General features: G+C 32.7%; 1 protein-coding gene across 4 annotated transcripts in view; it reads left to right on the top strand.

Moving 5' to 3' along the window:
• The window catches only part of DENND1B (DENN domain containing 1B), a 276,363-nt gene that overhangs the window by 114,683 nt on the left and 139,682 nt on the right, over window positions 1–21,998 (top strand). For 2 of the 4 annotated variants that reach the window (XM_017506062.2, XM_017506058.2), the window contains exons 6-10: window positions 4,628–4,697; window positions 11,169–11,249; window positions 16,184–16,243; window positions 17,540–17,593; window positions 20,431–20,541. In XM_017506062.2, coding sequence (XP_017361551.1) covers window positions 20,473–20,541 — 69 coding nt within the window. In that variant the 5' untranslated portion in view covers window positions 4,628–4,697; window positions 11,169–11,249; window positions 16,184–16,243; window positions 17,540–17,593; window positions 20,431–20,472. The remainder of the gene's footprint in view (window positions 1–4,627; window positions 4,698–11,168; window positions 11,250–16,183; window positions 16,244–17,539; window positions 17,594–20,430; window positions 20,542–21,998) is intronic. The other 2 variants (XM_017506061.2, XM_037730476.1) reach the window with 1 other exon arrangement.

The raw sequence follows: 21,998 nt of genomic DNA, 5'->3' as shown, positions 1-21,998 counted from the left end.
CTCTTTAAAAGGAGAAAGTTATCACTGAGAGCCAGTACATGTTTACAAAGAGAGCATTGTTCATAACTAGGCTTGGTTTATTATGGGGATAGTACCTACTGATCTATAAGGGAGTGCTGTAGTTGAAATTTGAGTCCCTTCTAATATTTCACAGACAAATTGGGTATAGAGAAAGGTGTTGGTTAGATGATACAATTGTGTCTTTTGATTAGGTTAAAATCTCATAGAGTGTTGATGAATTGTGTTATTTTGGGAGGCATCTTGAACACGTTTGCTGGCCATATCCTTTTCAGAATTTTTATCCACAATGATGAACACAGAAGCAATATCAAATTTAAAATTGGAAGGATTTAACAAAATGTGAATTAAAAGAATCACATTAAATATATCTCTATTTGTTGGAAAATTTGCCCACATGAACAAACTGTAATTTAAAAGTCATAAAGGTAGTGCTCTGAATGTTAAATAAACATGAATTTTGGAAGATAGAATTTGCTTCAGTGCATAGAACTTATAGGTAGGCTAATTTAAGATTACAACAGAATGATTTTTATCTGCATTTATTTAGCTGCCTGAAATGCCTCGTCATTGAACATGTTTATTCAGAGGCTCACTGTATAGAAATACATGCCAACATAGGGTGATAGGCTGTCTGTGGTAGACCCCGAGCTTATATTACTCAGTCAGGTTGATTAGGGTTCTAATCCCAAGATTGCCATTCCATAGCTTTGTGACCCTAGATAAGCTGCTTTATCTTAGTTTAGTCAAGTATGTATCAAAGCATTAGGGTAAGAATTAAACAAGATAATACATGTAAGTACCTAGCATACTGTCATTCAAATAGTTACTCCTTAAGTAACTTTACTTCCTGCACTTCCAATTTTTTAACACATAAATTCTATGATTCTTAGATTCTGTTCTCAGCCCCCAGATGGACATATAACTAACTAGTGAGTTATACTCTCCAAAGAAATAATAAAGCATTTTGGGGCCTTAGAGATGACTATGAGAAATATCCCATAAGGGTAAACCTTATTTCTAAATAGTGTTAGTTTAATTTATAGATTAAGTCATAGCCTGGTAGCAGGATGAAATTCAGTAAAGCATATTATTCTTGGACATGTAAAAAACAGTAATAATTATGTAGATACCAAAATGTCTAGCACTGTTTAAAATTTTTAAAGTAACCTGAATATGGATATATTAATCAATTATTTACTCAAAGACAAGGAAATAATCTTACAGATAAATGATGTTTATATGTATAAATTAGCTTCTTAATGAAAAATTTGGTTCTGATATGCCTTTGCAATTTGAAAGGAAATTGAAAGGGGAAGATAACCAGTGAAAAACAGTAATATAAACTTAGAAAGCCAGAACATTGAAATAAATGTTGAGGATTTTGGTCCGGAAAGAAAAAACGTTATCTTATTTTCTAATAACATAATTATTATACACACACACACACACATACATACATACATATATGTATGTATTTTGTTTTTATAGTAGACCAGGAAAGAAAAATTGTTACCAAAGGTTTCACTTTATTTAAATAAGGTGAAAATGACAATGTAACCATTAACAGGTAGGCATGCAGCCACCAACAACCGATACATTTTGCTTTATCTAAAGCTCCTTGAGAGTTAGAATAGAAACAGACCAACACCTTTCTTTGAATAGATTAGGTCTCATCTGAATTTTTAGGCCTGAACTACATTACACGTCGAAATTGTCTGGAAATAGCAATTTCTTCAGGTTTGAAATGACCACAAATGAAATAAATTATGCTCTAAACTAAAGACTGTGTATATTGTTAGAAGATTTGCCATGAATATTATTTCTTTGAGTTGTAGTGAATGTAGAAACTATGATGTACTGATTTGTATTATATTTAGTTAGTAATGTAACAGTATTAGTAATTTGTGAGGTTTTTGGGTTTTTTTGTAAGTAGAGGATATACGTAGTAGAATAGCCATCTAGGAACTAGGGCTTCAAGAGTTGAATAATTTAAATAGGAAAATTGAGATTACCAATAGTAATTTCTAATTTTTAGATTCCCCAAAACTATCACAGATATGTCTCATACCTATCCAGATTTTTCCAGGCTTCCATGCAAAGTTGCCAGTGTGTTTATTGTAAGCACCCTGTTCTGGCATCTCCCTTCTAGAGCCTTCATTACTGTTTCAGTCTGGACTGCTTGCTCTAGAGGCCTTTGCACGACTCTTATCCTAGGACTTCACTCTTCCATGATCTTAGATTTCTTTCCTCCTACACCCATGTATTCCTTTTTTTCATCTCCTTTATTTTGTTTTAGCCATCCTTTAGGATGCCTTAGGAGGTGGAGTTTTGAGTCCTTGCCTGACTGCAAATGCTATTAATCTGTCCTCACACTTTATTGATTGTTTGTCTGGACACAGAAGTCTTGAGTGCAAAGAATTTAACCTCTGTATTTTGAAGGCATTATCTTCTAACTTCCAGCATTGCTCTTGAGAGGTTCGATGACATTTTTAAACTTGATCCCTTTGTTTGTTACTTGTTTTTTGTCTCTTTGGAAACCCTTAGGCACTCTTCTATCCCTTGTTTTGGAATTTTACCCTGATACTCTGGTTTGGCACATTTTTTATGCTGTTCATTCACTCACTCTTTCAGTCTAGAGACTCATGTCTGAAGTTCTGGGAAAATTTCCAGTAATTCTTTAAAATGAAACTTTTATTCATTTATTTCCTCTATTTTTTCTTTATGGAATGACTATAGCTTTATGATAGTTGACATTGATGGTCTAATAGTTTAATTTTTTTCTCTTATTATTTGTTTATATTCTAGTTTCTGGGGGATTTTTCTGGAGTTATCATCTAAACTTTCCATTAACTTTACTTTTTTTTAGCCTTTAGAATTTCTTAAAGCTCTTTTTTCCTGTCTGAAATTCTCTTTTTTTACTTTTTAAAAAAGTTTAGTTTTGTTTAATAGCTTCCTGCTGTTAATTCAGCTACTAAACTTAAACTTAAGTTTTGGAGTTCTCTTCAGCTGTTTGTACTGTCTATATTTGCTTGTAGCTCCTTTTATGTTGTTCAAGATAAACATGATTTTATATTTTTATTTCCTCAAATATCTGGTGGTTGGCTGTTAATTTATATTCAAAAGGAAGGTATTAAACTGAATTGGAAACATTGCATGTATAGTGTTCGGTTTCATTCCAAGAAAATAGGACTTCAAGGGTTTTTTTTCTCTGAGATATTGTTAAATCAGTGCTTCAGAACTCTGTGCAGAGCACATCTGCTGGTGCTTTTCCTTTCTAATGGTGTTTGGATTTTGCTTTCCTCTCTTTTGCTGTTACCTCTCTGTTTACCATATTTACAAAGCCATCCACCTGCATTGCTATTTTTTCCCTCATTTTGCTTGTATTCATTAATTTATACCCTTTTTATTCAGGTATTGTCATTTTTATGTTATTTCCAGAGGACACAGAGATATATGCGCACAGCCAATATGTTCGACTTAACCAGAAATTGGGTAGATATTTTAAAATATCATGGGAATTTTCATATTTTTACTTAGTATTTGTAATTATCATTTTAAATAACTCTATAATATTCTGCCGAGTAAAGATAGTATAGTTTACCTAACTTCTTTTATTACTGCTTTCAGTTTCTGATTCAAAAGTCATCATTCATAGTCACTAACAAATCAGACATTATATGAAAAAAATCGTGTTAGAATGCTATTTTTTATGTTCTACTTATTGATTTTAAAATTTTATGTTTTGTGCATGTAGTCTTAATCTGTGTACAATTAATGTAGTAAAAGCAACAACAATATTTTCTCTTTAAAAGTAGCATGCATGTTCTAATGGTTTGAAGAAAAGTAATGAGTATTTGTTAATTGATAATTAACAACAGTGTATTTTGTGATTTCCTCTTTTCTATATGAAAAACGTACAGTTTACCATTAAAATCTTCAGACATTCTAAAATATACTATTTTAATTTTTAAGAAAGAATATATATTTTGTTTTATTTGATTTTTAGCTTTAGTATTTAGCTATCATAAAGATTATACTTTTATCTAGCACAATGAATTAAAATAAATTTTGAATTATATTTGATATTGATACATAAGTCATTTACAATTTTGAAAATTTTTAGATAGTCTTTCTGATATTTGTATTGAGTTATTTTGAAATTTGCCATCATTCTTAAACATCTTTTCTGAAGAATTTATTAAAAACATAGTTCTGTTGTATTATATACTCCAGTAACATTTTAAAAGGAATTTTGAAATCTTTTGTTTTAAAAGCTTTTTAAAATTAGTTTTTATATGATTTTTTTACAATGGTTAATTTTTATTTTATGCATGCTTTCATTGAATACTATGAAAATAATTTTAGATACTGCTGATATAAAAATAGAAGTATGTAATGGACAGCTGTTTAAATAGAACTCTAGATTGTGATTTGTTTTATGAAAACATAATAAATAACATGTAAAACTTCACTGAAAAAGTAAAGAAAATGGATATAGTTCTTTTTTGACTTCCAGGATTAATATGTTTGAATTAAAATAAATTGTTTATATTTTCTACTTGTTTTGAATTTTATGTCTATACATTTTTAAATAATTCTCTTGCAGTTACCTTCCCTGGTTTGAAGTGTATTACAAGCTTCTAAATACTCTTGCAGATTACTTGGCTAAGGAACTGGTAAGCTATTTTTTTCCCCGTTTTTTAATTGTTATAAAATGGCATAACATAAAACTTAACGTATTAGCCATTTTTCAGTGTATAGTTTTGTGACATTAAGTACATTAATGTTGGTCTGCAACCATCAATACCATACATCTTTTTTTACCTTGCCAGCCTAAAACTCTGTCTATACCCATTAAACAATATCTACTCATTTCTCCCCAAGCCTCACAATCCCTGGCAACCACCATAGTATCATGTGTATGAATCTGACTGCTCTATGTATCTCATGTAATTGGACTCACAAAGTATTTGTCCTTATTTGCTAAGTGACTGGCTTATTTCATTTAGTATAATGTCTTCAAGATTCATCCGTGTTATAGCATGTGTCAGAATTTTTTTAAGACTGAATATGAATACACCACAGTTTGTTCATTCTTTTATCTGTCAATAGACACTGGGGGTGCTTCCTCTACCTTTTGGGTATTGTGAATAATGCAGCTATGAAGATGTTTGTATAGATAATGTTCCAGCCTTTGGGTTCAATCCTTTTGGGTATATACCTAAAAGTGGAATTACTGGGTAGTATGGTAATTCTATGTTTCATTTTTTGAGGAATCATGAGAGCATTTTCCACAGTGGCCACACTATTTTCCATTTCCTTCAGTAACTTACAAGGGTCCTGTTTCCCTCACAATCTTGCCAATACTTGTTCTTTTCTTTTCTTTTTTGGATAATGTGTGTGCAAAGTGTTGTATCATTGTGATTTTAATTTGCATTTCCTTAATGAATAGCGCTGGTGGATATTTACTTTCCCTTTGTATGTCTTCTTTAGAAAAGGTGTTTAGTTATGCAGACAGAAAATTACAACCCAGTGTAAATGCTCTGGGAACACAGCAAGCATCATCTGATTCAACCTGGAGAGTCAGGAAAAGTCTCTAGAGAAGTATTTGTTACTTCTGTCTCTGTGTCTCTAACAGCAAATAGGTATTGAGTCAAAAGTTGTAGAAGATCTGTTCATGTCCTTTGCTCGTTTTTAAATCATGTTGTGTTTTTTGTTGTTGAATTGTAGGAGTTCTTCATATATTCAAATATTCATTTCTTATTAGGTGATTTGCGAGTATTCTATTCCAATGCATGGTTTACCTGCCATTTTACTCTTTTGATAGTATTGTTTGATGCACAAAAGTTTTTAATTTTAATGAAGTCCAGTTTATCTACTTTTTCTTTGGTTGCCTGTGCTTTTGGTATCATATCCAAGAAATCTTACCAAATCCAAAGTTTTAAAGTTTTCTTCAAAGAATTTTATAGTTTTAGCTCTCAATAAAAGTCTTTATGCTTTTTTTTTTCCTTAAAAAAATAGAAACAAAAGCTGAAGTTTGCTTTAGAATGAACAAACTTCTCTCAGATAATAATTTTTAATTTTTTTTCCCTTAATTATTCTTTCACTTTAAAAAAAAATTGTTTTGGAGACAAGGTCTTGTTCTGCTGCCCAGAGTTGGAGTGCAGTTTTGTGATCATCACTCACTGCAGCCTCAACCTCCTAGGCTCAAGTGATCCGCTTACCTCAGTCTCTCAAGTAGCTGGAACTATGGGCATATGCCACCACAACTAACTAAGTTTGAAATGTTTTACACAGACAGAATCTCACTGTGCTGCCTAGGCTGGTCTCAAATTCTTGGCCTCACAGGATCTTCCTGCCTCTGCCTCGCATCTACCAAGCCTGGCCATACTTTGAGGTTTTGTTTTTTTTTTTTGAGACGGAGTTTCGCTCTTGTTACCCAGGCTGGAGTGCAATGGCGCGATCTCGGCTCACCGCAACCTCCGCCTCCTGGGTTCAGGCAATTCTCCTGCCTCAGCCTCCTGAGTAGCTGGGATCACAGGCACGCGCCACCATGCCCAGCTGATATTTTTTGTATTTTTAGTAGAGATGGGGTTTCACCATGTTGACCAGGATGGTCTTGATCTCTTGACCTCGTGATCCACCCGCCTCGGCCTCCCAAAGTGCTGGGACTACAGGCGTGAGCCACCGCGCCCGGCCACTACTTTGAGGTTTTTAACAAGAGCTAATTTACTAAGATATTAGTTATGCTATTTGACATAGCTCAATTGAAATAAAATGCATTTTTAAAATTCTTTATAATTGGCTATTGTCTATTAATTTTCTCACTTATGGTGTACTTTCTATTCTCTAGTTAGCTATTTAAATTCTTATTTGGTCCCTCTCACACTTGACATTGTGTTTTTCTTGGCTGCCCTGACATTGTCTCTTTTTTGTTTTACTTATGAGCTCAGCTTCTTTCTGGGCCTTTTTCCTCCATCGACACCTAACATTTTGGTGTTACTTATGTTCTATTCTTGGTTCTTTTTTTTCTAGATACTGTTGATGGGCATTTCAGACATACTCTTTGTCTACATACCACTCTTTTCATGGTGAACTTTTTGGAAACTTATTATTCCACTGTTTATAATCTCTCTACAGTCTCCTCTTTTTCTTAGAATAAAATTTAAACTGTGAGCAGCATGATGTATAGTAACTTTATGGTCTGGCTTCTGACCTTCTCTCTGGATTAATCTGCCTCCACTCATCTGCTGCACATAATGTACTATCTAATTGTTTTGAGCCACTTAAATTTCCCAGAACATAACTCTACTCAGTTGTCTATCAAGATTACAGACCACTCACTAATTATTAATGGTAGCACACTTATGTTTTAAGAGTTAGTGTACTCTTTTGAAACCTAATTTCAGCACAAGTAATTCTCTAGAGACTTTTCCTGACTTTCCAGGTTGAGTTAGGTGATGCATTCTGTGGGTTTCTAGAGCATTTACACTGGGTTGTATGTAATTCTGTGTCTGCACATCTAAAGTAATAATTGAGAGTTGGAAATCTTCTATCGCTGTGTCTCCCATGGCAAAAGGTATTGAGTCAAAAGGTGTAGAATAAGTAAAAATACATTAGAAAGTTTCTAATATTCAGTTTTTAGATCTCCATTTTATAGTAAAAAAAACTAATATCCACATATTGTTACTTTTTTGTTCATTAGATTCTGTATGCCAGTGTTTTAAAGGCAACCATAGTCAAAATTATTGATGGAATTTTTTTAAATGGGATATAGTAAGACAGAATGTCATTTTTCTCATCCTAATTTTTTCCATAGGAAAAGCTTATTTTCAGCTTTTCAGTATACAATCATTTATTTCTTTACATGTTTTAAAAGTTCTGTTGACTGAATTTGGAGCAAAATGTCCTCCTGGGCATAGTATTTTGAGGGTTTTGTTTGTTTGTTTTAGACAGAATCTTGCTCTGTTGCCCACGCTAGAATGCAGTGGCACAATCTCTACTCATTGCAACCTGCACTTCCTGGGTTCAAATGATTCTCCCGAGTAGCTGGGATTATAGGCACGCACCACCATGCCTTGCTAAGTTTTTTTTTTTTTTTTTTTTTTTGTATTTTTAGTAGACATAGGGTTTCACCATATTGGTCAGGCTGGTCTCAAGCTCCTGACCTTGTGATCTGCCCACCTCAGCCTCTCAAAGTGTTGGGATTACAGGCATGAGCCACCACACCCAGCCTGTATTTTGAGTTTTCATTTAATTTTTAAAAATTATATTGCCTTGGTAATACAGTTCAGTTAAAATAGTATAGACATTTCTGTCTGCTCAGCTTGGTGAAACAAGTACTATGCTTACATGGATACAGACTGTATTTGAAAATAAGCTTGTAAGAATAAAAATTAGTGATTTTGATAAACCAGCTAAAATCTTTCATTTGCCTTAAGTGGTGGTGGTCTCAAGTACAAGTGAGTGTGGTCACCTTAGAATTAAAATGTTTATGACTGTTCCCAGGTAACTTAATGTAGTATTGGCAGTACAAATATAACTGGACTTTTGGCAGTGTGGTTTGATTGAATCCTAAAATCCAGGATTTAAGTTCCTTTCTTTTTTTTTCTTTCTTGTCTTTTTACTTTTTAATGAGATTGAGTCTTGCTCTATGGCTCACTGCAACCTCCGCCTCCCCAGTTCAAGTGTTTCTTCTTCCTCAACCTTCTGAGTAGCTGGGACTACAGGTGTGTGCCACCATGCCCAGCTAATTTTTGTATTTTTGGTACAAACAGGGTTTCACCATATTGGCTAGGCTGGTCTCGAACTCCTGACCTCATGATCCTCCCACCTCGGCCTCCCCAAGTGCTGGGATTACAGTTATGAGCCACCATACCAGGACTAAGTTGTATTTTTAATTTATTTATGTATTTTTTTTTTTTTTTTTTTTGGAAACAGTCTTCTCTGTTGTTGAGGCTGGTGTGCAGTGGCATGATCTTAGCTCACTGCAACCTCCACCTCCTGGGTTCAAGTGATTCTCCTGCCTCAGCCTACAGAGTAGCTAGGATTACAGGTGTGTACCACCACGCCCAGCTAATTTTTGTATTTTTAGTAGAGATGGGGTGTTGCCATGTTGGCCAGGCCGGTCTTGAACTCCCTTGTGACTTTGATTAAAGTACAGTGTCTATAAGTCAGATAACTAGTTCTGTCACTTGGAAAGTAAGAGAGGTATTATTTATATAAATAGAATTTAAAGGTGTTAGTAATGAATTAAGGTACTCTTTACTCTTCTAGTGAACAATTTTCTAATTTGTCAACCAAGTTTATTATAATATAATTGCAAGTTTTAATGTTTGTCAAAAGTCTAGTTGTTAATATGTATGTGTTTGTGCATGTCAGTATTTTTCTCTCTATATTTGATAGCTTAATTATTTGAAATATATATTGACATCATTTTACAGTTGAATAATTTTATGTTGAAGCTATAAGTCATTCACTTGCCTAAGAAAATAACTGGAAATACAGCTATTTATTTTTTGCAATGAAAAGTCAAAATCAGAATTCTGGTTAAATTATTCATGATAATTTCTTATTGTTTGTTTTTGTGAATGTACATGTGGAATTCACATTAATTATATTAGTTGTCTAAATTTGGGATACTTTTTCTGTATTTTATAACTTTTAGTAACTGTTACTGATAAATTATTAGTATTTCCATATTGCCTATCATTTTACTTTTCCTGAAACCATCAGTAATACTGGAATACATAAAATAAAATAGCTATAAGCAAATTGATATAATTTTGGCTTTCTGAGAAGAGGAAATAGGGAGGCTCCATTTGTGTTCCTTATTTGAGGAAGAAGTATTATAAGTTTATAGCATTAGTTAAACTAGAAGTAGATTTGTAATTGTAGTACTTTTTTCTGTTCATTTCTAATTCAGTGCGATCGGTTATTTAAATAACTTTTACAGTTCAAATTACTCTTACCTGATCAATGTAAGACAGTGCAAAGGATTTTTAAAAGCTAGTCTAAACATTTTTCTACCTGTAGGAATTTTGTATAAACAGAGTATCAATATGATCCACAATTTTCCATGTTATCCTTCATTGTTTAAAAGTTTAAGAGGTAAATTGTTTATTTTGCAGTCCTTCTAAAATGTAATTCTAAAACATAACTGTATGAGTCTCTTATACAAAGGGGATTGGTATCATCTGCAGTATTCTCTGGTACACTTCATTGTATAGATGGTCAAGAGATAAATTGTTTATAGTCTTTTTAGGTCATCCTGAAGAGTATTTCAAATAAGTAGTTTTAAATGAATACTTTTGAAAGTAGTTACAGAGATCTGCTTTATTGAATTTTGGTATAAGTGGATAGACAAGGCATAAGAAATATCGTGAGAAGTCTATGTCTCATATCCAAACTTAATAAAATTGTCAACTTCTCTGAACAATTGCTTTTTCATTTGATTTATTCCCTCCAACATGAAAATAGAGAATAAAGATAATATGTTTATAAAAATCATTGTACATTTATTACTAGATTTGTAGCATGTGATGCAGAAAAATTGAGGTTGCACATCAAGGCACAGTATTATTATACAAATTCTATGAAGTAGATTTGTTGTATGTTTTATTTAATCCCATTTATTGTGGGTCAAGTAGTAATCAGTAGCAATGTAGAAAAGACATTTTTAGCAATTGTTTCCTCTACATTGCATTTTTAGTATAATAATCTTATTTAAATTGTTTCTATTCCTTAAAAATTGGTTTAGGATTTTAAAATGAAAATGGAAAATGAGAGTACTCTGTGATCTGATAAGTTATATCGCTATTTTTATTCAATCCCATTGTTCTTATTGGATTTAATGATTTAGATAATTTCCTTTTATGATATTTGTATAATATATAACTGTTTCAAAATACACATTTATACTAAGTATAAGTATTGACATTATTCTTCTGGATAAACAGATTTAAATATGTTTTCATGTTTACTAGACTCAAATATTTTAATTTCAGTTATTTCATGTTTTTGTTAAAAACATTTATATAAAATATGTCTAATATGAAAAGCCACAGTGGACTGTTTTATTAAGTAGTTTTAATTGACATTGCTTGGTATGTGTCTTATTTATAAAATGTGCATTTTCTTTTCCCTAGGAAAATGATCTGAATGAAACTCTCAAATCACTGTATAACCACCCAGTACCAAAGGCAAATACTCCTGTCAACTTGAGTGTGGTAAGTATTCAATCAGTAATTGTTTTTTGGAGTCATAGCTGTCTCTATTTTGTTACAAACACATGAACCTTCAGGTAATTCTTTGCCAAGTCATCTCTGCTTCCAGGAAAACTTCATTGCTAGTACTAACATAGCAGTTTAACATGCTGTAACAATTGTAACTTGATATATCAGGTGTGTATTTTTATAATTTTGTTGAATTATTGAATTAAAAAAATTATTATAAACTAAAAGAAACCAAATCTATGAGGATATTTTGGTTGTAAGAAACATTGATTTTTAGGTGAAATCTGTGCATAATAAAGGAATACACACACATGCTTAATAACCCTCCTAAAATGAAAACAATACTTAGTAAGAACAGAAAATGACATATAACATGTAACTATATGATAAAAATTCTGGGTGAAAAGTTTTGTCTTCTTTCTTATATATCAATATATCTTTTCGTATAATCACAAAATACTGGAAATATGATTGACCTGCTGTTTGTCAAAACAGCAAGCCTATGATGGGATAGATTATTTATTGTCCTATTGAAACTTAATGAACTGTGCCATCTATATCTAAAAACACTCATGTTTTGGGAATTTTTGTAAATGTTCAAAGTTCAAGATTATAAAATATGGCTGCTTTTATTTTCTTTGTGAATTTGGCATACTGGATAGACTATTAAAATTTATATTTATTTTCTTTTAAAATAATAAACTTTACCTAATAAAGAAGGAAAAATATAATGTTGCAAGAGAAAATGAGAGAAAAGGTAACTCAAAATATATATAATAACAGGTCTTTTGTGTTTTTGTGAGATAGGGAAGTTGTTATTATATTTTCTTTGGTAATAATTTTCTTCTTTTTTTAAAATTAATCAATTTTTAATATTTTCCTTAAGTTATTGGGATACTGGTGGTATTTGGTTACATGAATAAGTTCTTTAGTGGTGATTTGTGATATTTTGGTGTACCCATCACCAGAGCAGTATACACTGCACCATATATGTAGTCTTTTATCCCTCACCCCCTCCCACTCTTCCCCCAAATCCCCAAAGTCCATTGTGTCATTCTTAGGCCTCTATTTCTTCATACCTTAGCTGCCACAGATCAGTGAGAACATATGATGTTTAGTTTTCCATTCCTGAGTTACTTTACTTAGAGTAATAGTCTCCAGTCTCATCCAGGTTGCTGCAAATGCTGTTAATTCATTCCTTTTTACGTATGTACCACAGTTTCTTTATCCACTTGTTGATTGCCAGGCATTTGGGTTGGTTCCACAATTTTGCAGTTGTGAATTATGCTGCTATAAACATGTGTGCAAGTATCTTTTTCGTATAATGACGTTTTTCCTCTTGATAGATGCTCAGTACTGGAATTGCTGCCATCAAATGGTAGTTCTACTTTCAGTTCATTACGGAATCTCCACACTGTTTTCCATAGTGGCTGTACTAGTTTACATTCCCACCAGCAGTGTGGAAGTGTCTTTTGATCACTACATCCATGCCAACATCTAATATTGGTGTGGATGCAGTGATCAGTTGATCAGTTTAATATTTGTTTAATAGATGTGTGAGGATCATATTTTGTAATAACTACATGTATAAGAAGATTTAAACATTGAAAAATTATGTTTTATTTCTGTTTATTAAATAATATGGTGGCGGATGTTTACAAAAGTATTTTGATTCTTTTCATTGTGGCCCTCTTTGCAAAAGTAAGGTGGTATTGCATTGTGGTTTTGATTTGCATTTCCCTGATTCATTAGTGATGTTGAGCATTTTTTCATGTTTGTCAGCTATTTGTATATCTTCTTTTGAGAATTGTCTATTCATGTCCTTACCTTACTTTTCGATGGGATTGTTTTTTTTTCTTACTGATTTGTCTGAGTTCACTGTAGATTCTGGATAGCAATCTTTTTGTCAGATGTACAGACTGTGCAGATTCTCTCCCACTCTGAGTTGTCTGTTTACTCTGCTGACTATACCTTTTGCCATGCAAAAGCTCTTTAGTTTAATTAAGTCTCAACTATTTATCTTTGTTTTTATTGCATTTGCTTTTGGTTTCTTGGTCATGAAATCCCTGCCTAAGCCAGTGTCTAGAAGAGTTTTTCCAATGTTATCTTCTAGGATTTTTATAGTTTCTTATCTTAGATTTAAGTTCTTAATCCATCTTGTGTTGATTTTTATATGAGGTAAGAGATGAGGATCCAAATTTCATTCTCCTATATGTGGCTAGCCAATTATCCCAGCACTGTTTCCTGAAAAGGGGGTCATTTCTCCACTTTATGTTTTTGTTTGCTTTGTTGAAGATCAGTTGGCTGTAAGTATCTGGGTTTATTTCTTCGTTCTCTATTCTGTTCTTTTGGTCCATGCGTCTTGCCCAGATTTTATCCTGTGATTTCACGTAATAGTAATGTTCTCTTACTTTATTCCATTCTTTAACCACTACTGTTAGTAGTAGACTAAGGTGGTTAGCATCTTAGTTCTGGCACTTAGTACTTCAAAGAGTTCTTAGTCTAGAGCCTTTCCTTCCAGTCCTTTCTACAAAAGACTGTCAGGGTAGACTTACTTAAACTATATAATTTGTTCAAACTTTGGCCAGACTTTCAGGACCATCCATTTCTTAGATTCAATTGAATTTTTTATTTTCTTCCTCTATTCTGGTCACATAGTTTTGTTCAGCTTCTTGAATGAGCATCATTCCTTTAGGACAAAAGTCACTTTGTTGATTATGTGTTGTTAGTCTAGAACTTGCTCAATCTTCACCTTTGTGAAACCTCTTGTCATACAACTTGATGCAGTGTTTTTTCTTTCCTGTGATCTTCTCTGCTGCTTTATGTCTGCATCTTCTTTTGTTCCACACTGCCAAAGTGGAAAGGTTTAATAGTCATTTGGAGACTGGGTGATAAAAAGCTAAGGATAACCTGGAATTTTTAACCCAAATTTGGGAGTCAACAGTAGACATAGTTGTAGCTATTTAAAGGATGAAATATAGAAGAGCATAGAGCAGAGGCTAAGTTCTAATTGCCCAAATAGGCTATAGGGAAAAAGAAAGGAGATGCAGTGAAAGAATTGGGGAAAGAGCAGTTAAGGAGAATCTTAGACTTATAGGTCATTGAAGCCAAAAATATGCAAGGTTTATGGTTAGTGGAAATGCAATAGAAAGGCCAAGGGAAAGGTCAAGGATAATAAAGAAGAGCGTGGGATTTTCCAAATAAAGGTCATTTTTCTTTGAAAGTGTTATATTTATAAGGTGATTCTAGCACTGTTAAAGAGTTAAGGAAAATAAAGGTGCTAAGACAATGGAGGTGGCATTGAGAAATACAAATATGTTCTCTCTTTAAATTTGAGTATCATATTTGCTCAGGGGTAAATAAATATCTTACAAAAATACATCTCCAAAATACCAGATCCTTTTTTTTCCATTTGAGAAATTGAGCATGTCAACTTTTGAGAAAGTTGTTTTAGTAATCAACTTTCTCAAATCAAATAAATAAAATGATACATCTGAATCTACCATGAAGAGCTATTCAGGTGTTAGGTGGTGGTAAATTGAAGTTTCATCTCATATGTAGAAAATGTTTTCTTCTGAAATAGCAGAATTGTAGCTGAAATAATCTTGTCAAGGGAATTTGATTGACTGTATTCTATTCCTATGTATATAGGAATTTGATTGACTATCTGCTATTCCTTAATAGTTATTTCCATAATTAAGAATTCTTTTTTTTTTTTTTTTTTTTGAGACAGAGTTTCGCTCTTGTTACCCAGGCTGGAGTGCAATGGCGCGATCTCGGCTCACTGCAACCTCCGCCTCCTGGGTTCAGGCAATTCTCCTGCCTCAGCCTCCTGAGTAGCTGGGATTACAGGCACGCGCCACCATGCCCAGCTAATTTTTTGTAGTTTTAGTAGAGACGGGGTTTCACCATGTTGACCAGGATGGTCTCGATCTCTTGACCTCGTGATCCACCCGCCTCGGCCTCCCAAAGTGCTGGGATTACAGGCTTGAGCCACCGCGCCCGGCCCAAGAATTCTTATATGCACTTGAATTAATAGTCTATGATAGTTTTTCAAGTCTTATACCTATTTTAAAGTTATAATATCTTTTTTTTTTGAGACGGAATTTCACTTTTGTTGCCCAGGCTGGAAAGCAATGTTGTGATCTCAGCTCACTGCAACCTCCGCCTCTTGGTTTCAAGCGATTCTCCTGCCTCAGCCTCCCAAGTAGCTGGGATTACAGGCACCTGCCACCACGCCTGGCTAGTTTTGTATTTTTAGTAGAGATGGGGTTTCACCATGTTGGTCAAGCTGGTCTTGAACTCCTGACTTCAGGCAGTCCCCCCGCCTTGGCCTCCCAAAGTGCTGGGATTACTGTAGGCATGAGCCTCTGTGCTTGGCTAAGTCATAATATCTTAAGTGTTGATAAAATCGCCTGTTACATTTGTTTACCATGAATAATTAATTGTATTTGATTTCAGTAACAGACTCCTAATGTATCTGGTGTAATGCTGTTAAATAAGTGGCATATTTGGGACGAGGACACTTATCTTCAGCTACTAGAGGAGATTTTAGTTTTATGATGACAGATTAAAATTGATGATTATGGAAGTTTTTGTTCCTGTACAAGTGGATAATGGCCACTAGAAATCACATATTTTTATAAAAAGCTAATGGCTAATGAAAATACTTTTTTTGAAATATTTCAAAATCATTAAATATCCACAGCATTCTCTACTCTTGTAATATGAAAATACTTTCATTAGGATTTTTCTAGCATAAAATTAGCAAATCAGCATTTAAAATAATATTTATAATTACTGTTATTCAAGTATTTTTTAGTGGCTAATGTGGCTACATGGGTTTTGTCTTAATTACACAGCGAATTGTTGTGTAAGCTTCTCCCATGAAAGTAAAATATTCATTTTTTTCTCTCATGTATTGTAAGAACCAAGAGATATTTATTGCCTGTGAGCAAGTTCTGAAAGATCAGCCCTCTCTAGTACCGGTGAGTTAAAAGGACGTTGGCTTCTAAAAATCGCTGCTAAATAGGAAATATAATCATTTATTTCACTATGCCTTTAAGATTCACTCCAGCCCTTTGGGAAGTGGTAAATTTGACTTTTTTAAGAAAATTAATCATTGGAATATATAATATTTTCTGTTTATACTATCTTGTAAAGCATAGTTTTATGAAATACAGTACTATTAAAAACCATTCCAAATAAAACTAGCTTATAGAGACCAAAATCTATGCATATTCTCCATTTTCAGTAGTAGTAATTTAAAAGTATATTCGCAGCATGAGATTTATCACATTTTTTGGCCGCAAGATCACAGAAGATCTTGTGATTTTTCTCCTATTGTTCTTCCACCCTGGAAAATTATGCATTATGACTGTGTTAACTAGCCTTGTTCTGACTAGTTCAACTATGCCCAAATATTGGCTAGAGTGTTCCTTTTCTAATTATTAATAATATGGTAGTATTAAATATGTCCTTATGTGATTAAGATATTTAAATAATTTTGGAGATTAATATGAACAGAAAATAAAACTTTTTTTGGTGATTAAGTTGCACGTTGATTCTGGGTGGTAAATTTGGGAATATTGTTGGTAACATGAAAGCATATATACACAATATACTCTTAAGTATTGTAATGAACTGTTGTACTTCTTTGAACATTATAGAAGCTAATTATTTGGCGGATGTGTGAAGATCATATTTGGGAATCACATGTTTAAGTAGTTTGAAACATTGAAAAATTATATTTTATTGCTATTTGCTACATAATAGGATGGCTGATGTTTACAAAAAAGATTTGTTGTGACTTACCACAGAAACTCAGGAATCTTAATAGATTTTGATATATTTGGTTAACAAGCTTTAATTTTTCCAATCTACCTCAACTAAATGTGTTTTAATAATATGTATGTTTCTATGTGTGTATAATAGTGTATATATATGTGTGTGTGTATATATATATATATATGTATATGTACAAAATAAACCTTTCAATACTGTACTCTTTTTTGCCTTAACACTTTTCCCTAGTCTTATCTTAATTTTAACGGCAAATATTTTTAACCAACTCTTAACTTTTTGCATGGTAATGTAATTGTTAAATCTCATATAAACCTGCTAACTCATTTAAGAATCTTTCAAATTCAACAAATACTGAATTTCAGTCCATGGCATTTATTAATTCTCTCAATATATTTTTTTCTGATTTTCATTACAAATTGTATGTAATTATACCAAGTTTTAATTATCTTTTTCATATGTGATTTGTTTGTATCGATTAGCATTCCTACTTCATTACCCCTGATGTAACTGGACTCCCAACAATACCTGAGAGTGTAAGTTTTCTATTTTCTGTTTTAATTATTCTTATATTATTAATTTTATTTAGTGTGGTCTCACTGTTTATGCATTTTTATATAGAGAAATAGGATACATTATAATTATCTGTGTTTACGATAAATAATGAAGAAATAAGGAATATTGATGTTATTTTCTTTTCTTCTTTATGTATCTGCCCCCTTTACCTTCTTCTTAATATCTGGTTGTAGATAAGGAAAATCAAGGACAGTAATAAGAGGAAAACAATTTCTGTCACTTGTAATAATTAGGTAGGATCACATATATTCAATTAGGTTCTCAGGCTCTCTATATCTGATAGAAGTGATACCTCAGGAGATGGCTTCTACTTGGAGAAGAACACTAGCAGTGGGAAATGACTTCACACAAATTGTTACTTTAGTGAAATTAGCATAGTATTTTATATTTCTTGTATATAATGCTTCAAATCTTATATGTCCTGTTCTTAATTTCCTGACTTTAATTTAAAGTAATACATATCTTGCAAGGTTTGACCGGTATTATAATAAATTATAAAAATTGCTAAAATTTGCATTTTATTTAGAGTCCTAATGGTAGCCATACTAGAAATATTTTCAGTTTTTAATAGTTATTACAAATTTATATTTTGTAGAAAAATTTACATAGATAAGTGGAAGTAACAAATATGCTTTTATGATTTTGGATAACTGTGAAAAGGAAATATTTTATTATGTAATTTTTCGTCAGCTTCCCTTGGAAAGTTAAAATGAATCGGTAGGAATAATTCAATTAAAAGTAAAGGAAAAATCAACAGGAAAAAATGATTTCAATATATACTTTTTATTTACTTTGGAATTCTACTGTTTTTCCAAATGTTTTCAAACCCACTGAATGTTTGGTTTCTAAAAGCACGTGGGTAGTGGAGGAAGTCCAAGAATATACTTGTAAATTTTCCGGTATCAAAACAAGACTATGAATGGTGTTTTCAGTACAGATGGATCCAGAAAACCCTGATGAAAAGCCTTTGTATCAAATTGCTCTTATGGGCCTGAGATAGATGATCAAAGCTCTCAGGTTTCACAGTAGATCCTAAAGTCTTGACTGCTGTACATTGTGGGCCAGGTACTCCTTGTTCATGTTTTCTTTAAGGCCGACTGACCATGCCTTGACTTACATGATCCTTGTCCCTTCACTTCAGAGTTTCACAGTCCAAGTTGCTCCCATCTACTCTCACTCCTGTTTACCTTTCTCTTAGATTTACTAACAAACAACTAATAGCCTGATTTAACAAATGTCACATTTTTTAAAAGACGATTACTTTGAAGGTTTCAAAGAAACAAACTTTCAAATGAAAAACTGCCACTGAGAATATATATTTTTACAAGTCTATTAACGTGTTTTATTTTGCAAAAAGTCCTGTTTAGGGAAAAGAAAGCAAGAGCATAAGCGTAAGGCAGCACTCCATGCTGAGAAATAATTCCCCATCTAAGAATTACCTTTCTTTTAGATTATAGGAAATATACTAATGTTGAATGACATGAATTTTTATATGGACAGCTGAATTGGAAGATGAGAAAACAAGAAATAAACCTCTTCCCACCAAATTCCACATCACCCCCTAATAGTTACAGGTTTTATTGATGTGCTCTGTCATGTTTACCAATTTGTGATGGTAAAGTTTCTACCTTTTGGAAATTGAAGAAATAATTGGATTTCTTAATTTCTTGTCCAACTAAAAGTTTTAGCGTATGAGGCATAGTCCACCTGATGCTGCAGTTTTTGTTTGTTATATCTTATCCAGACCCTTAATTAGTTTGTTGCTTTCTGATGTGCTTAAGTTTCATTATAGAAAATTAAAAATAAATAATAAAAAGGGAGAAGATCTAAAAGTCAAAGTTAACGTAGCTTATCCCAGTTGTATTCTCATGTGGGGGATAAGAGTGCTAAATTAAGGAATCAATCATCAAATTATATTTGATTCTAGTGGTACAAAGCAAGCTGGACTTGAAGTATAAACAAGTGAATTTCCTTAATAAAGTACCAAAGGGCTGTCTTATAAAATCACCTCATCCTTTGGGTGCCTTGTGTATGCTATGTAATATCAGGTACTGATTGTGCCTGCATAGTGAATGGCAAACACGAAAAGACTCAGATGTATTGTTTGGGCCACTGGTTTCTGAAGCATCAGTGTGTATAAGAATTACCAGAAGTATGTGTTTAAAAAGCAGATTCTTGGCCAGGTGTGGTGGCTCATACCTGTAATCCCAGCACTTTGGGAGGCCAAGGTGGTTAGATCATCTGAGGTCAGGAGTTTGAGACCTGCCTGGTCAATGTGGTGAAATCCTGTCTCTACTAAAATACAAAAATTAGCTGGACATGGTGGTATGCACCTGTAATCCGAGCTACTCTGGTGGCTGAGGCATGAAAATTGCTTGAACCCAGGAGACGGAGGTTCCTATGAGCCAAGATTGCACTACTGCACTCCAGCCTGGGTGGCTAAAAAAAGAGAGCAGATTCTTGGGAACCTACTCTGAAGATGACAATCTGCAGGTCTAGGTTGGGGCCCAAGAAATTAGCTTCTTTTCAAATTCTTAGGGGGTAGGGAAGTTGGGAAATCTGTGATCTGATCATCCTCTGAAAACACTTTTCTTGAGTAGGGATATATTTCAGCTAATAATAGAATATTATGTGCTTCATGTGGCAGCAGACTAGTATTACACTTAATTATTTTAATGAATACCATTTTAAATAATAATAACTTTTGAACTTAAAGACTTTCTGGTAAATGTGTAAAATGTTTTCCTTCACATTCACCATGAACTGTAACTTACACAATTATTTTTCACTTGTACAGAGAAATCTTACAGAATATTTTGTTGCTGTGGATGTGAACAACATGCTGCAGCTGTATGCCAGTATGCTGCACGAAAGGCGCATCGTGATTACCTCGAGCAAATTAAGCACTGTAAGTACTTCACACTTCTTTTAAATAGCATGTATTGAGTGTTTCACAAAAAGGCCTAAAAACCTCTGCAGATTTAGAAATGTGCTATGTGTACTTATGAGGCAATATCTACATACTTTTTTGATATATGGTTTTAATCTGGCTCTTGAAGTACAAAAGTCTGATTTATAGGAAGCCTTCTCAGATGCATTAAGTCAGGTTAATTATTTTTTCTTATCAGGGGAGGAGAGTTTTTTTTTTCTTTTTAACTCTCCAGAGTTCATTTTAGTGCCTTCTACCATATAAAGAATTCTTAAGAGCCATTATGAGATTTTTATTATTCACTTGTGGCTTTTTCCATTGGAGCTACTTGAAAGAAATCAAGGGGCCGTGATAATAGCTGCTATCCTAACCTGGTAATAGGTAGATTCATCTTTGTTGCCAAGTAGTGGTTTGGGAGTAGATTCTATAATAGTTTGATTTAGAGCGGCTCTTCAGACTGATAATAACTTAAAAGTCAAAGTGGCATTTTTTTTTTTTTTATAAATCACAGGTTTTATGACATTCACTAAAATGTTCTTTTGGAAGTTCTTTATTAATTTGGTAAAGGCAGTGAGAAGAGAAAGATTTTTCTTGGGTCATAGGAAAATATTCAAAAGTATTTTGCTAGATTTTATACTTTTTTCTCATTTAAGCGTTAAACATTTAATATTTTCAACTTAAAATTTTAAATACAAATTTAAATATAGTTTCAAGTAATCTATGATTTACTTAGTAAAAACCATTATTCAATATTGCATGAATTTTCTTCTTCACAAATTTGATTAATTGATAGAAAACAAAACCATATTTATAATGTTTTCTTCTCCTGTAGTAGAAATAACAACCTTATTCTGTATTTTAGCATTTAAAGTAGAAGGAGTTTCAGGATTTCTGTGGGGTATCTGTTTAGCATTTAACAGTGAGAAACGTATTTTCAGAGAGATTAAAAGACTACCTCAAGGCCAAACAGCTAGATAATGTGAAATTGAGTCTTCTGATTCTAATTTTTGGGTTATTTCCATTACTCTACAATTGAAAGTATATCAATAATACATACAATTGTACATACAGTTTGTGTGAATTTATAATTCACACATCTCAAAAACATGACTTTGAGATTTTGAATTGTAATTTGATTTTCTCACCCCTAAAAATTGAAAATGCACTTTACGTATTGAAAAATATATGCATTTAAAAAAGGGTGGCAAAATGATGCAGTATATCAGAGAATAAGTACTAGTCAATGACACAAGTAATTTTTTTTCTTATACGTCTTAGAGATGTCAAGAAATTCCGTTTGACTTATTTGATATTTTAATTTGCCTTTATGCAATTTTTAACTTACTGTTGAAGTAAAACCATTTTTCTTCTTACCCCTGCCTCTCCTTCTCATTTTTTAAACATGACTTTTTTTTTTTTTTTTTTTTTTTTTTTTT

The sequence above is a fragment of the Cebus imitator genome, unplaced genomic scaffold (genome assembly GCF_001604975.1).
Source record: "Cebus imitator isolate Cc_AM_T3 unplaced genomic scaffold, Cebus_imitator-1.0 Scaffold347, whole genome shotgun sequence".
Classification (NCBI taxonomy): Eukaryota; Metazoa; Chordata; class Mammalia; order Primates; family Cebidae; genus Cebus; species Cebus imitator.
This window is presented reverse-complemented; position numbering and strand designations above follow the sequence as displayed.